Source organism: Theropithecus gelada, chromosome 5, assembly GCF_003255815.1.
Source record: "Theropithecus gelada isolate Dixy chromosome 5, Tgel_1.0, whole genome shotgun sequence".
Lineage (NCBI taxonomy): Eukaryota > Metazoa > Chordata > Mammalia > Primates > Cercopithecidae > Theropithecus > Theropithecus gelada.
In genome coordinates, this window is record NC_037672.1 from 166,415,773 (window position 1) to 166,428,560 (window position 12,788).

The window sequence follows — 12,788 nt, forward strand, 5'->3', positions numbered from 1 at the left end:
AACAGAATCTTATGGTCACCCAAGCTGGAGTGCAGTGGTGCAATCTTTGGCTCACTGCAACCTCTGCCTCCCAGGTTCAAGTGATTCTCCTGCCTCAGCCTCCTGAGTAGCTGGGACTACAGGTGTGCGCCACAACACCTGGCTAATTTTTGTATTTTTAGTAGAGACAGGGTTTCACCATGTTGGCCAGGCTGGTCTGGAACTCCTGACCTCAGGTGATCCAACCGCCTTGGCCTCCCAAAGTGCTGGGATCACAGGTGTGAACCACCACACCTGACCTATGACAGATTTTAAACCAAGTGACTGATCATTCCTACTACATAAAGTTTATCTTACAGTAGTGTGTATACATACATATCTAAGGTTGTGTATATGTATATGTATGTGTATGTAATCCAAATGAAACAAGTTCCATATACCAAAGCATACAGCTACTGACATAAAATGTCAAATTTCTGCAACTATCACTGCGTTCTTGGGCACGTTGCTTAAATTCTACAGGCCTTCATTTTTCATCTGAAATATGATAGAGTAGATTACATGATCACATTCCTTCCAGCTCTATGATTCTGTTTATCTGACTGTGAATTCTCAAATACCAAATATTTCCAGATTTTTATCAAGAACGTCATAGGTATTTATTTCATTTATGCACGAACCCAAACGGCTCTGCTTAGGTTGTTCAAAAGTTATTTCATTTATAATGACACTCACTTTTTATTGCACTAATTATATTACTTAATATATTTACTTAATGACTTTTTATGACTCCTGTAGGGCTTCTCAGTTTTAGAGGATTGGTAAAACACAGGAGGAGGACATTCCTTAGTAACTTAATAAAAGCAATCCTATAATATCAAGGTAACTGAATTGGGCTGCAATGAAATAAGATCGAATTGAATTTGTTATTAACACACGGTCTGTAACATGATCATACCTGTTTATGTTTTTGCAGTGGTTTCTTTTCGTATAATTTTTTCTCTCCATATTTCTTATATGTTAAAGGTATTCCATATTTAGCGGCAGGCTTTGTAATTTTCTGAGCAGGCATAACAGAAATCGAGCTTTGTCCTGAAGCTGGTCTTTTGGCTAAACGAAAAGATACAAAGAATTTTGTCTGCAGTTCTTTACATTAACTCTTTACTTTCAGAATTCTTCAAGATAGCACTGTTTAATTTTCATAATCATTGACAGTATTTGAAACTTTCTATCAAATATCTTAATTCATCCCTTAGTATTTACTAATGCCTTAACTCTTTTACCCTAAAGTCACTTTTTGACAGAAGCTAAAAGCCAAATTCCTCTAACATGTTGAAGTTTTTAACATAAAAAAATAAATCCCTAAAATTGACTGTGGGTGATGGTTGCACGTATTGGTGAATATACTAAAAATAATTTAAACATAAATATGCTTAAAAAAACGTTTAATTGTAGACACCAAATGTATAAACTGTATGGTATGTGAGTTATGTATCAATAGAGCTGTTAAAAATAATTTTTTAAAAATTCACATTTTAGAAACTACTTTCAAAATCAGAAGATAATCAAGAGCAACTGTTAAGCATTAATTACATCAATATAAGCAACTTTTTTCCTTCATATAATGTGTGAATGGTATCTATACCTACAGACCTTCAAAAAAGAAATTATCTTAAAACAATCATTATCACTAAGGGTTCCACAAAATGGGTACCTCATAGACTGCTGGCAGAAATATAAATTGGTTAAACTTTCTGGAGAGCAATCTATATTAAGAATATTATTTATGAATTGATATTAAAGAAATAATCAGAGAAACTCCATGCACAAGAATAAACCCTACAGTATTATGTATTTAACCCTTATTGAAGCCTAGATGGGGTTCAGTCTTAGAAGGGATAAGTTAAAGAAAAGCATCCTAAGGTAATAAAAAGAAAATTCTTCTATTTACTCACATCTCTGGAGGATATTAAAAGAAGTCAGAGTATAGTCTATATAAACACTTACTGAAACCCTCTTTCCCTTTCTTATTTTTATTATCTGCCAAGATACCCCTCTGCTCAAACTCTTCTAAAGCCTGAGCAGCAGCTTGCTTTCTTCCACTTCCAGACTGCTCTCTAGCTCAGGATTTTATAATGTGCTAAATCAATTTATCAATTTAAATCAATTTCTTCCAGAAGTGTTCTTCCTTTTTAGGGGGGGGAAGGAGAAAAAAATTTAACTGGTTTAAAATGAAATCCTACGGCTAAACTCAGTTCTTCAAAAAAAATGTAATTGTAATAGAAAATGTTCATCATATAATAGTATAAATTAAAAGAAACAAAACTTCTAATAATACATTCTCAATTTGCAGTTATTATGCACATATTATCACAGAAAAATATATCAAATATAACTGTGTGTTAAAATTGGGGTAATTTTTATTTCTTTTAAAACATTTTTATAATAAATATTTTTCATATAATTTAGTAAACTTTTAAAAATAAAAACAATATAAGCCATTAAGTCGGCATTTTAGAGATTCAGAAGTAATTTTTGTTGACAATATGGGATATACGATGTGACACGGTAAGGTTTTCCAAACACATACTCCAACTGCATCTTGACCCAGAAACCAGGAAGCATGAGCAAAAAAAGATTTCCCTTTGAGAGTTCAACTGTACAATTAAATTAGAGCATACACATACACATATACACACAGAGTCACAATACTGCAACCTGGCTAAACGTGTTAATAGAATCAAAGAAATAGGGTGTATGCCAGAAAAGGGGCTAGAGGCGCAAAAGCATAAAAAATAAAGATTTCTAAGAAACAGATATGAACAGTCCCATCTACTTTCCAGAGAAAAGGAAGAACTGTCTATCTGATTTTAGGGCATTTTTCAGGATCAGTGACAAGGCTACCTATGGCATGAAGTTTAACATAGGGGACTGGAGGCCACAAAGTATTTATCAGTAATACTACTCCTATCAAGCATTTCATTCAACCAAATGCTCTTACAACAAATTACTTTCTAATTCCCATATGGGTTTATCCACATGGAAAGAACATGCTGACACTGGGTATTTCTAGCTTTTGTGACAAGGAGCCTTTTGATGAAGATATGACTTCTACGAAGCTTGACTGTCCACTGCCCAGAGAAATCATGCCAATTCTTGGTCTCTTGTAAATTCTGTTTAAGTGAGTTGACTTCCCAGGGATTGGTGGTCTCTGCAATGAGAGGATGTCTAAGGGTCTTTAAGAAGGGCGAAATGCAGCAGGTGGCTCACGCCTGTAAACTCAGCACTTTGGGAGGCCAACGCAGGTGGATCATGAGGTCAGGAGATTGAGACCATCCTGGACAACAGGGTGAAACCCCATCTCTACTAAAATACGAAAAATTAGCCGGGCGTGGTGGCGGGCACCTGTATTCCCAGCTACTTGGGAGGCTGAGGCAGGGGAATCCCTTGAACCTGGGAGGCGGAGGTTACAGTGAGCTGAGATCGCACCACTGCACTCCAGCCTGGAGACAGAGCAAGATTCCATCTCAAAAAAAAAAAAAAAAAAAAAAAAAAGAAGGGCTAAATGTAGCTTGCCTTCCTGAGAACCCACTGTCATACCACTTCTAGCTAAATGGGTTCATTTTTATGATATCTATTTTTATTAATTTATCCAAACTCAAAATGGAGTAGTACAAAGAATTACGTTTAAAAAACAATATACCCTTCACGTATTAAATAACTTCCATTGATTTTAGAAATCCATTCTGAAATCATTCTATTCAGGAAAAAAATAATTTCCCTCTCACATAGATACACCTAAATACACACACATAGTATATAACCATATCCATAATCTTACAACAATTCTAATACCACTGGTCACATTGTTTAAAATAAAACCTATCTTTAATAAAGTGCTTGACTTCACATTCACTTACTTAAAAAAATTCAGAATATGAAATATTTCTCAAAGAAAATATTTTATGACCGAGTATGGTGGCTCACGCCTGTAATCCCAGCACTTTGGCAGGCCGAGGCGGGTGGATCACCTGAGGTCAGGAGTTTGAGACCAGCCTGGCCAACATGGAGAAACCCCATCTCTACTAAAAATACAAAAAATTAGCTGGGCTTGGTGGTGGATGCCTGTAATCCCAGCTACTTGGGAGGCTGAGGCAAGATAATCGCTTGAACCCAGGAAGCAGAGGTTGCAGTGAGCCGAGATCGCGCCACTGCACTTCAGCCTGGGCAACAAGAGTGAAACCTCATCTCAAAAAAAAAAAAAGATAATATTTTATATGAAGATTTATACCAAAATTGAACATTTTATAATTCTATAACAACATTCTCAAAATATCAGCTAGGCGTCAAAGACATAAGATTTCAGGCCAGATTTCATTTAAATAAAATGGACAAGAAATGAGAATGTTGTTATTAAGAAACTATATATTGCCATAAATCATTAATAATTCTAAGGTGCATTTCCTCTGGATTAAATTTATCCTAGAATTATCCCAACTTACTGTATCAACATATATTTCCAGTTTAATTGGGTTTGATTACCACAAACAGATGAAAAGTTTCATATCAGATTTCATTTACCTGGTATAGGCTGTGATCCAAACTTTGAAAACGTTTTTAGACAAAATTCTTCTGCAATAAGCTTAGATTGAAAGAGGGAAAAAAAAATCAGAAAAAATGTTACATTTTCAAAACAAAAAACCTACCCATTAATTATAATACATTTTCCCCTTTTTCAGTAATATTTATGTTGCCAAACTGTACTAAAACCAAGTCAAGGAAAAAAAAAAAAAAAAAAGAAGCCCAGGTGTCGTGGTTCATGCCTGAAATCCCAGCTCTTTAGGAGGCCGAGGGGAGGATCACTTGAGCACAGGAGTTAGAGGTCAGCCCTGGCAACACAGTGAGATCTCATCTCTATTTTAAAAATTAAGAAAAATTTAAAAAAAAAATCCATTCAATAAATTCCTCTCATGCTAACTCCCTCCCAATCTTATTTATGTATGTATCTATGGGTGTATGTTTTTGAGACAGGGTCTCACTTTGTCACTCAGGCTGGAGTACAGTGAGACAACAATGGCTCACTGCAGCCTTGACCTCCCAGGCCCAAGCAACCCTCCCATCTCTCAGCCTCCAATCAGTTGGGACCACAGGCCTGTGTCACTATGCCAGGCTGATTAAAAAAAAATTTTTTTTGGTATATTTTTTATGGAGATGGGGGTCTCCTTATGTTGCTCAGGCTAGTCTCAAATGTATGGGAGCAAGTGATTCTCCTGCCTTAGTGTCCCAAAGTCCTGAGATTAAAGGTATGTGCCACCATGCCGGGCACAAATTTATTAGTTCTCCAGATAGAGGCTTTCTTCTCAAATTAATCTAATGAGCAAGGTAGGCATCCATACATTACTTGCCTATTTCATCTCTCAGCAATTTAACACAACTACCTATCTGGAAAAATCTCTATATTCTATGTGCATCCATAGCCTTCATTTTCTTCAAAACTACTGAAGAATCACTTCATTATCAAAATAAATTATCTAGTAATCTCTCAGTTATTTTAACTTTACTCTGAATCTGCTTAACATCTCCAATGAGTTTTGTAACTCATAATTATAAATTATAACTAATTTATTAAGTTATTGGATAAATATGTAAATATTCTTAATTTAACAAATGTCTCCATTTATATACTAATATTAGTATAAACTCTCCATTATATATTCTCCAGCATTTATAAACATAGATATTTATAAATCAGGAACAAAAATCATTTATATTTTCTGCAAGTAATTTTTTCTCCTTACTCCATATTTTTCTCTCCTTAAGTTCAAAACTATGATACCAACAAAGAGCTAACTTGGTTTAAGCTTTTTTTTCTTACTTTGTGGGAAAGGCAAAGGCAAGTGAATTTTCTCTTTTTTCAAGAGAACTGAGCCTTGGTGAGAGAATCTTCCTATAGTAACAGTGGTCCAGACACTCCGATAGGCAAAAAAAATACTTGATCCGAGGGGGTCGTTTTTTCCATTAAGAAAACCCCTAGAGCAGTTCTCAAAGTCTCATACCAGCAGGATCAGCATCATCTGGAACTCAGTAAATATGCAAACTGTCAGGCTCCACCTTAAAATTACTGAAACCAAGACTGTGGTGGTGAGACTCAGCAATGCCCTCTAGGTGATTCTGATGCATGCTCAAGTTTGAGAACCTTTTCGTTAGCAGACAAATGTAACAGCCAAGTCTGGCTCACAGGCAATTTAGGGCAACTATGTGAATGTGTGTTCCCTTCTCAAAAAATGCATTTTTTTTCCTTTTCTTTCTCTTGGAAGAAAACAGGTGGTTTATGATCTCAATCTTGTCCCTAAATCGAATCATTTCTTCCACTGTTGGAGAAGTCTTTCTTTTCCTGTGGTAATGCTCATGTGAATTGAGAGATGGGACATACAGAATCCAAGAAGATCCTGAAATCCCTATGTTGTATTGTCCAATAGAGTAGCCACTACCCACATGCACCTATTTGAATTAAAATTTAAGATATATATATAGATATATAGATATATATATGAGAGAAGCTTTTCAGTTATACCAAGGACATTTCAAGTGCTTACTAACCACATGTGGCTAGTGGCTGCAACATTGAACAATGCAGATATAGAGCATTTTCATTGTCACAGAGCATTCCACTGGACAGCCCCTATATTCCTAATGAATCAGAACTTATCCAAAGTTTTTCAAGCCATATCCAGGAAGATGTTGCCAGAGTGCAGAAGACTAAAAACTAGGCCCTATCAACCATGGCTGATGGTCTTGAGAGGATTAGGTACTAAAATGATAGGGAGCATTATAGTGATACTGGAAATAATAGTTCATATGTTACAGTAAAGCTCATTAATTGTTTCACAGTTATAGTCTTTAAAAAAATATATCACAACTATCAGCAGGCTGAGAGGAGGGAGGACTGCTTTAGCTCCAGAGGTGCAGGCTGCAGTGAGTTGAGACTGCGCCACTGCACTCCAGCCTGGGTGACAGAGTGAGACTCCATCCTCAAACAAACAAACAAACGAAAGTGTCACAAAGCGTCTCACCTAAGTACAAGTAGATATATAGTAGAAAATAAATCTGAGGAACAGCAGATAAAGGTTTTTATCTTTAAACAACAAGTGATATATAGTAGAAAATAAATCTGAGGAACAGCAGATAAAGGTCTTCATGAAGAATGAAATCTAAGTGGTGCTTAAATAGTAACAAGTAGGGTCTATGTATATACTAACACATAACGTCAAATATTCCATTTGTGAATAATCACAATCTCCCCTTGTTTCTTTTCATATTATAAGTTTTGCACATTTTAAGCTTGAATATTTTCTCTTTCATTGCTAGCTAGCTAAATTCCAGTACCTCAGCCTTGAGACTATATGTCCCAACTCCTGGTATGGGGAGAGAGAAACCTCAGCAAGACTAAATGAAGTCATTGTTTATTCTCTAGTGGCTGCCAAAAAAACAATAGTACACTACATAATAAAAGTGTCCTCGCAAACGTTATTTATAACAAAGGAGTCTTTTAAGACACCCACGTTTCAGAGGCTGTTGCTATGACCTATACAAGTAACCTTTAATCTCCAAATGTTAGTTGGTTTTCTTGCATACTAATGCATTCTCCTGGTAGCAACAGTAAAATCAACATCTCTGTTTTCTGAAGAGTATTTGGTCACATGCGTGTTCTGTTAAGCCAGAAGGACATATGATACTTCCTTCTCCTCCATGAGCATATAAAAGTAATAACAAAACTATAGTTTTGCTAAATATCTTATTTACTGGAGGTTAACAGTTATTTAACAAAGGCCGCACTAAACCAGAAAAGTAAAACAATTCCAATTTCAGGTGATCACATTTTTATAACTTATGCTAACTGATTTGATATAGATTGCTTTAAAAATCTTATGGAATTAAAATTCAGTTAAACTCAACAATTATGCACCTATGTGTGCATTAAAGGAGAAATCATGAGTCAGTAATCTAGTATACCTACATATAAATGGTTTCTAGTCATTTCCTATCAAAAAGAATATAACTATAATCATATAGATTATGTTAACAATACATTTATAGGCCGGGCGTGGTGGCTCATGCCTGTAATCCTAGCACTTTGGGAGGCCGAGGTGGGCAGATCACTTGAACTGAGGAGTTCGAGATCAGCCCGGGCAATATGGTGAGACCCTGTCACTACAAAAAATACAAAAATTTACTGGGCATGGTGACATGTGCCTATAATCCCAGCTACTTGGGAGACTGAGACGAGAGGATGGCTTGAGCCCAGGAGGTGGCAGTTGCAGTGAGCTGTGATCATGCCACTGCATTCTAGCCTGGGCAACAGAACTACAACCTGTCTCAAAAAGAATTAAAAAAAAAATGTGTATTAGTAAAATACATTGATATGTAGGTAATATTTAAGACATTAAATATTTTGAGCACTTACATGCTAGACATTAAGCACTTTATGTGTATTATCACTTTTAATTCTCATAACAACCTCACAGATACATTCAACAATCCCTTTGCTCACAGGTGAGGAAAGTGAAGCATAGAAATGCTCAGTAATTTTACAGTTAGAAATCCAGAGAAAAGAGGAATAATGCATAACTGGAAAGCAAACATTAACAAAACAGTTACATAAAAATGGAAAGGCTGGGTGAACTGGTTCACACCTACAATCCCAGTACTTTGGAAGGCCAAGGTGGGAGCATCACTTGAGGTGGAGTTCAAGACAAGCCTGGACAACATAGTGAGACTCCGTATCTAAAATTTTTTTTTTTTTAAATATTAGCTGAGTGTGGTGGTGCACACCTGTAGTCTCAGCTACTCAGGAGGCTGAGGCAGAAGGACTGCTTGAGCCCAGGAGTTTGAGGCTGCAGTAGGCTATGATTTTGCCATTGTACTCTAGCCTGCACAACAGAGCAATACTCTCATCTGAAGAAAAAGAAACAGCACGGAAAGGAAAGTGGCACTAATTTAGTCTGAAAAAGGCACACCATTCCCCTAAGGTCCAGATGTGCTCTCCTCTACACTGGAGGCCATGTTCTAGCTAAGCAACATAACCCTACTGTTTAATTTTAAAGGAAAAAGAACATACCTGAGGTGAGAGAAACTTTTCAATGCGTTTGGCTATAAAACCTTTCTCCAATATGGAGTTGACTGATGGTCTATCCCTAGGATTTCTTTTAAATAACTGAGACACCAAACTGCGGAGATCATAGGAATAATGCAAAGACACAGGTGGAAAAGATCCGGATATTATCTTCAGTACCAAGTTTTTCATACTGCCAGCTTCAAACTAAAGTCCAGAAAATAAATAACATACAGGAAACATATATAAATTGAAACTGAGAATACTGGTAATAAGAAATAGTTCTTTTCCTACCAATATAGAATAGAAACACATCCTCTTCCAAATAATTAGAATATGTTTTCTAGAGCAAAGTTTAGTTGGTTATCTATAAATTAATATCAGCCCTCACAAAATAAGAGTAATTTTTACTTATTTAAAATATTTAAAGATGGGATGTATTAAATAAACGTTTCATAAACTATGACAATAATCAAATGGTGAAAGGTTATGCCTTAGAGGTAGCAAAATTAGGGCCAAAGAACCACAAACAGAAAAAGAACAACCTGCTGGTCTTCATTTAAGACCTGCCTTTTAGTGCCTCTGTTGTAATGATTAGAACAAGAAATTAACTACACAACTAAAAGCATTGGGGGAAAATTAATAAATAAAACTACTAATACTTTCCTTTCAGACAATGCTCACTATTTTGTGTGCGTGCGATGCTCCTAAAAGCTATGAAAATCAGCAGTATAAAAATATCTTAATAGGAATACATATGTCAGAATTAAACACAACATAAACTTTAAAGTAAAAAGAAAACAAGAGGTGGGGCAGTTTAAAATCTGAAGATTTCGTCTTGAAAGAGGGCAATATTAAACTTTTGATATCTCCACTAAAATATTACAGAACAACTGTACAATGTTATCTTAATATACACATTAAGAAAATAAAATGTACTATAAATTAGGTATCAGTGATTATAAAAGTTCTATTAAATGTTGAGCTCTCCTAAATGTCATCTGAGTAAATTCAATCTTATAGAAACATCTGTACACCTGAATAGGAATCCTAAATGCAGAAAAGATGTGGTTCTCTATTCCAATGCACTTTCATTTATCACTCAGTTGACATGCTCTTCACAAAGCGTAAGTTACTGGATTTCATGTATCTTAAGACACATGCTACTTAAGAGTAAACAATCCCAAAATATAGAAGAGATGGTGACAGGACAATGTAGACGAAAAGATTTTTTTTAAACCCACAAACCAATGGTTTAAAGCTAAAATAACTGTGTTGCAGAAAAACTGATCAATTATTTCAAATAAGCGTCTGATAACTACCATCCCACATTACCTTGTCAGCTTATGCTTTTTTCCTTAAGCAAGAAAAAAAAAAAATCTAAGGCAATATAGTAAAAGAGTATGCAACCATTAAAAAGAATGACAAGAAAAAATATTCCCCAAATAGTATTAAGCAATAAAATCAGGTTATAAAACTTCTTATAAAATCTAATCAAACTTTTGGGGAAGAAAAAAAATTTTTCATTTTACAGGTAGTCAATACTGGCTGGAAGAAATGTTTATGATCCTTATTCACTTATTTATATTTTCATCTATTTTCTGAAGTTTTCTGTAATGAAAATACAATATTGTTTAATCAGTGGGTAAAAAAATGTTAATCACTTTCCATTTCAAAAAACTGCTTTATTAAGATTAAACCTACTTAGGACAACAACTCTCCCCTTTTTTAGTGTGCTACACGTTATTAAAAAAAAAAGTCTCAAAAGTAAAAATTTTAAATACTCTGAATTAATGATTACTTAAATTGGTAAAAGTCATCAATGAGTATATTGAATGAAATTCTTTAAATTAGTTCAATTCCAAATCAGTCTGGGTGTTATGAAAGAATTCACTAAAATGAAACTAGTAAAATTTGTTAAGCTAGAATATCAACTTTATACTAAATTTAACATTAAGAAAACAGCAAAATTCATTTTTGTCATTAGAAATAATTTTCTGGAAAACAGCATGAAATATTATAAAATAGCAAATATACTAGATACGCATATATATTAAGGGAAAATCAATTTATACTTCAGAAAAAATGAGAAATGTAAAAACGGACATAGAGAAGAATTTCTAGGATGAGGGTTATCTGAAAGATAACAGAACTTAAAATATAATAAAAACATTATAGGCGCTTTTTAACATAACTTTAAAAATATTTCAGAAACTTCTACTTACAGCATGTTTAAGTGTACACAGCTCATAAAGGACACACCCCAGAGCCCAAATGTCACTAGAGAAGATAAAAATGAGAAATTTCCTCTAAGAAATGATACTTTAAAATTTTTTGATTTAAAGGAAACATAAACAGCATAAAAGTGTTTTGGAAAAATATGTGCTCCAGAAAAAATTTCCTTTAAAACTAAAAATTTCAACCATAACCAAATGACAAAAGTAGCTCTCTCAGATTGGAAAAAGAAAATGGTTGCCCCAACAATTACTTTGAAGCTTCATTAAAGAAATTTAATATTTAAAAGAACAATACCAAAAAAATTCATGTAAATTCTATTTATTTTTATTTCATAAAACTCAAACTTTTTTTCAATTATTTGTAAAATACCATGATTTAAAAATTATAAAACAAAATATTAATTTAATGGACATTAAAAATTTATTAAGTAATTTGCCACAGCTACTGACCAATGTTATCTTGGTTGGGATTTTCCAATTAGAGAGAGAAAATAAAGGGTAGCTGGAATTTAATGGTAGAATTGCTCTTTCTACCCACATATTATATAGTCCGCTAGCCAGACTACAGTGCTGTGATTAGAAATATGGGCTTGGGAGCCAGACACCTAGTTTGGATGCTGATTCCACCACTTATTTGACTCAAGGATTTCAAAGACGTTACTTTGCCTCTCTCTGCATTTGGTTTCCGTATAAGAGGAGGAGGAATGATTAATACCTACATCTCCCAAACTCATTGTGAAGACTAAGAGAATACATAGAACTCAAAACACTACCTGGCTTACAGTGTGTTCAAGAAATATTAGCAATAATTCAATAAGAAGTGACTATCACGAAGAAAAAGACCAAAGAAAGCACTCTACTTTCAGTTATAACATAAATAATAAGGTGATTCTTTCTGTGGTTCTTCCAGCAAGATAATCAAATAGCTTTTTTACAATTCCCCTCACCATATATTAACAACATTTTATATATACATATATGTTTACATGTATGTATTACTGATATTAGAATAGTATTCTAAAGGTTAATAAACATGACAACAAAAAGATTGAAAGGAAATACATCATACAATGAGTATCATTTTAAATACCTTTTATTATTGTAAGGTTTGTTTTCACAGATTTCAGGTGACAAGTAGTATGGGGTCCCTATGCAAGTTCGAGCCAGCTCTACAGTACTAGAAGAAAAAAAAAATTATTGGAGAAGTTTAAGACACAGTCATGTGCCACATTAATGTTGCTTTTGGTCTACAACAGATCACTTATATGATGCTGGTGTCATAAGATTATAATGAAGCTGAAAAATTCCTATAACCTAGTGACATGGTGACTGACATACATTGTAGAACAATTACTTTATTTTTTAATAAATTTAGTATAGCCTAAGTGTACAGTGTTTATAAACTCTACCGTAGCATACAGAAATGTGCTATGTCTTCACATTCACTCACCACTCACTCA

The 12,788-nt window shown here is 34.4% G+C and overlaps 1 protein-coding gene across 5 annotated transcripts in view; it reads right to left on the reverse strand.

Moving 5' to 3' along the window:
- Positions 1–12,788, reverse strand: part of NEK1 (NIMA related kinase 1) — a 194,621-nt gene that overhangs the window by 159,088 nt on the left and 22,745 nt on the right. For all 5 annotated transcript variants that reach the window (XM_025384760.1, XM_025384758.1, XM_025384756.1 and 2 more), the window contains 5 exons: positions 12,419–12,505; positions 11,317–11,371; positions 9,098–9,298; positions 4,561–4,621; positions 938–1,089 (listed from right to left, as the gene is read on the reverse strand). In XM_025384760.1, the coding sequence (XP_025240545.1) occupies positions 938–1,089; positions 4,561–4,621; positions 9,098–9,298; positions 11,317–11,371; positions 12,419–12,505 (556 nt within the window). The remainder of the gene's footprint in view (positions 1–937; positions 1,090–4,560; positions 4,622–9,097; positions 9,299–11,316; positions 11,372–12,418; positions 12,506–12,788) is intronic.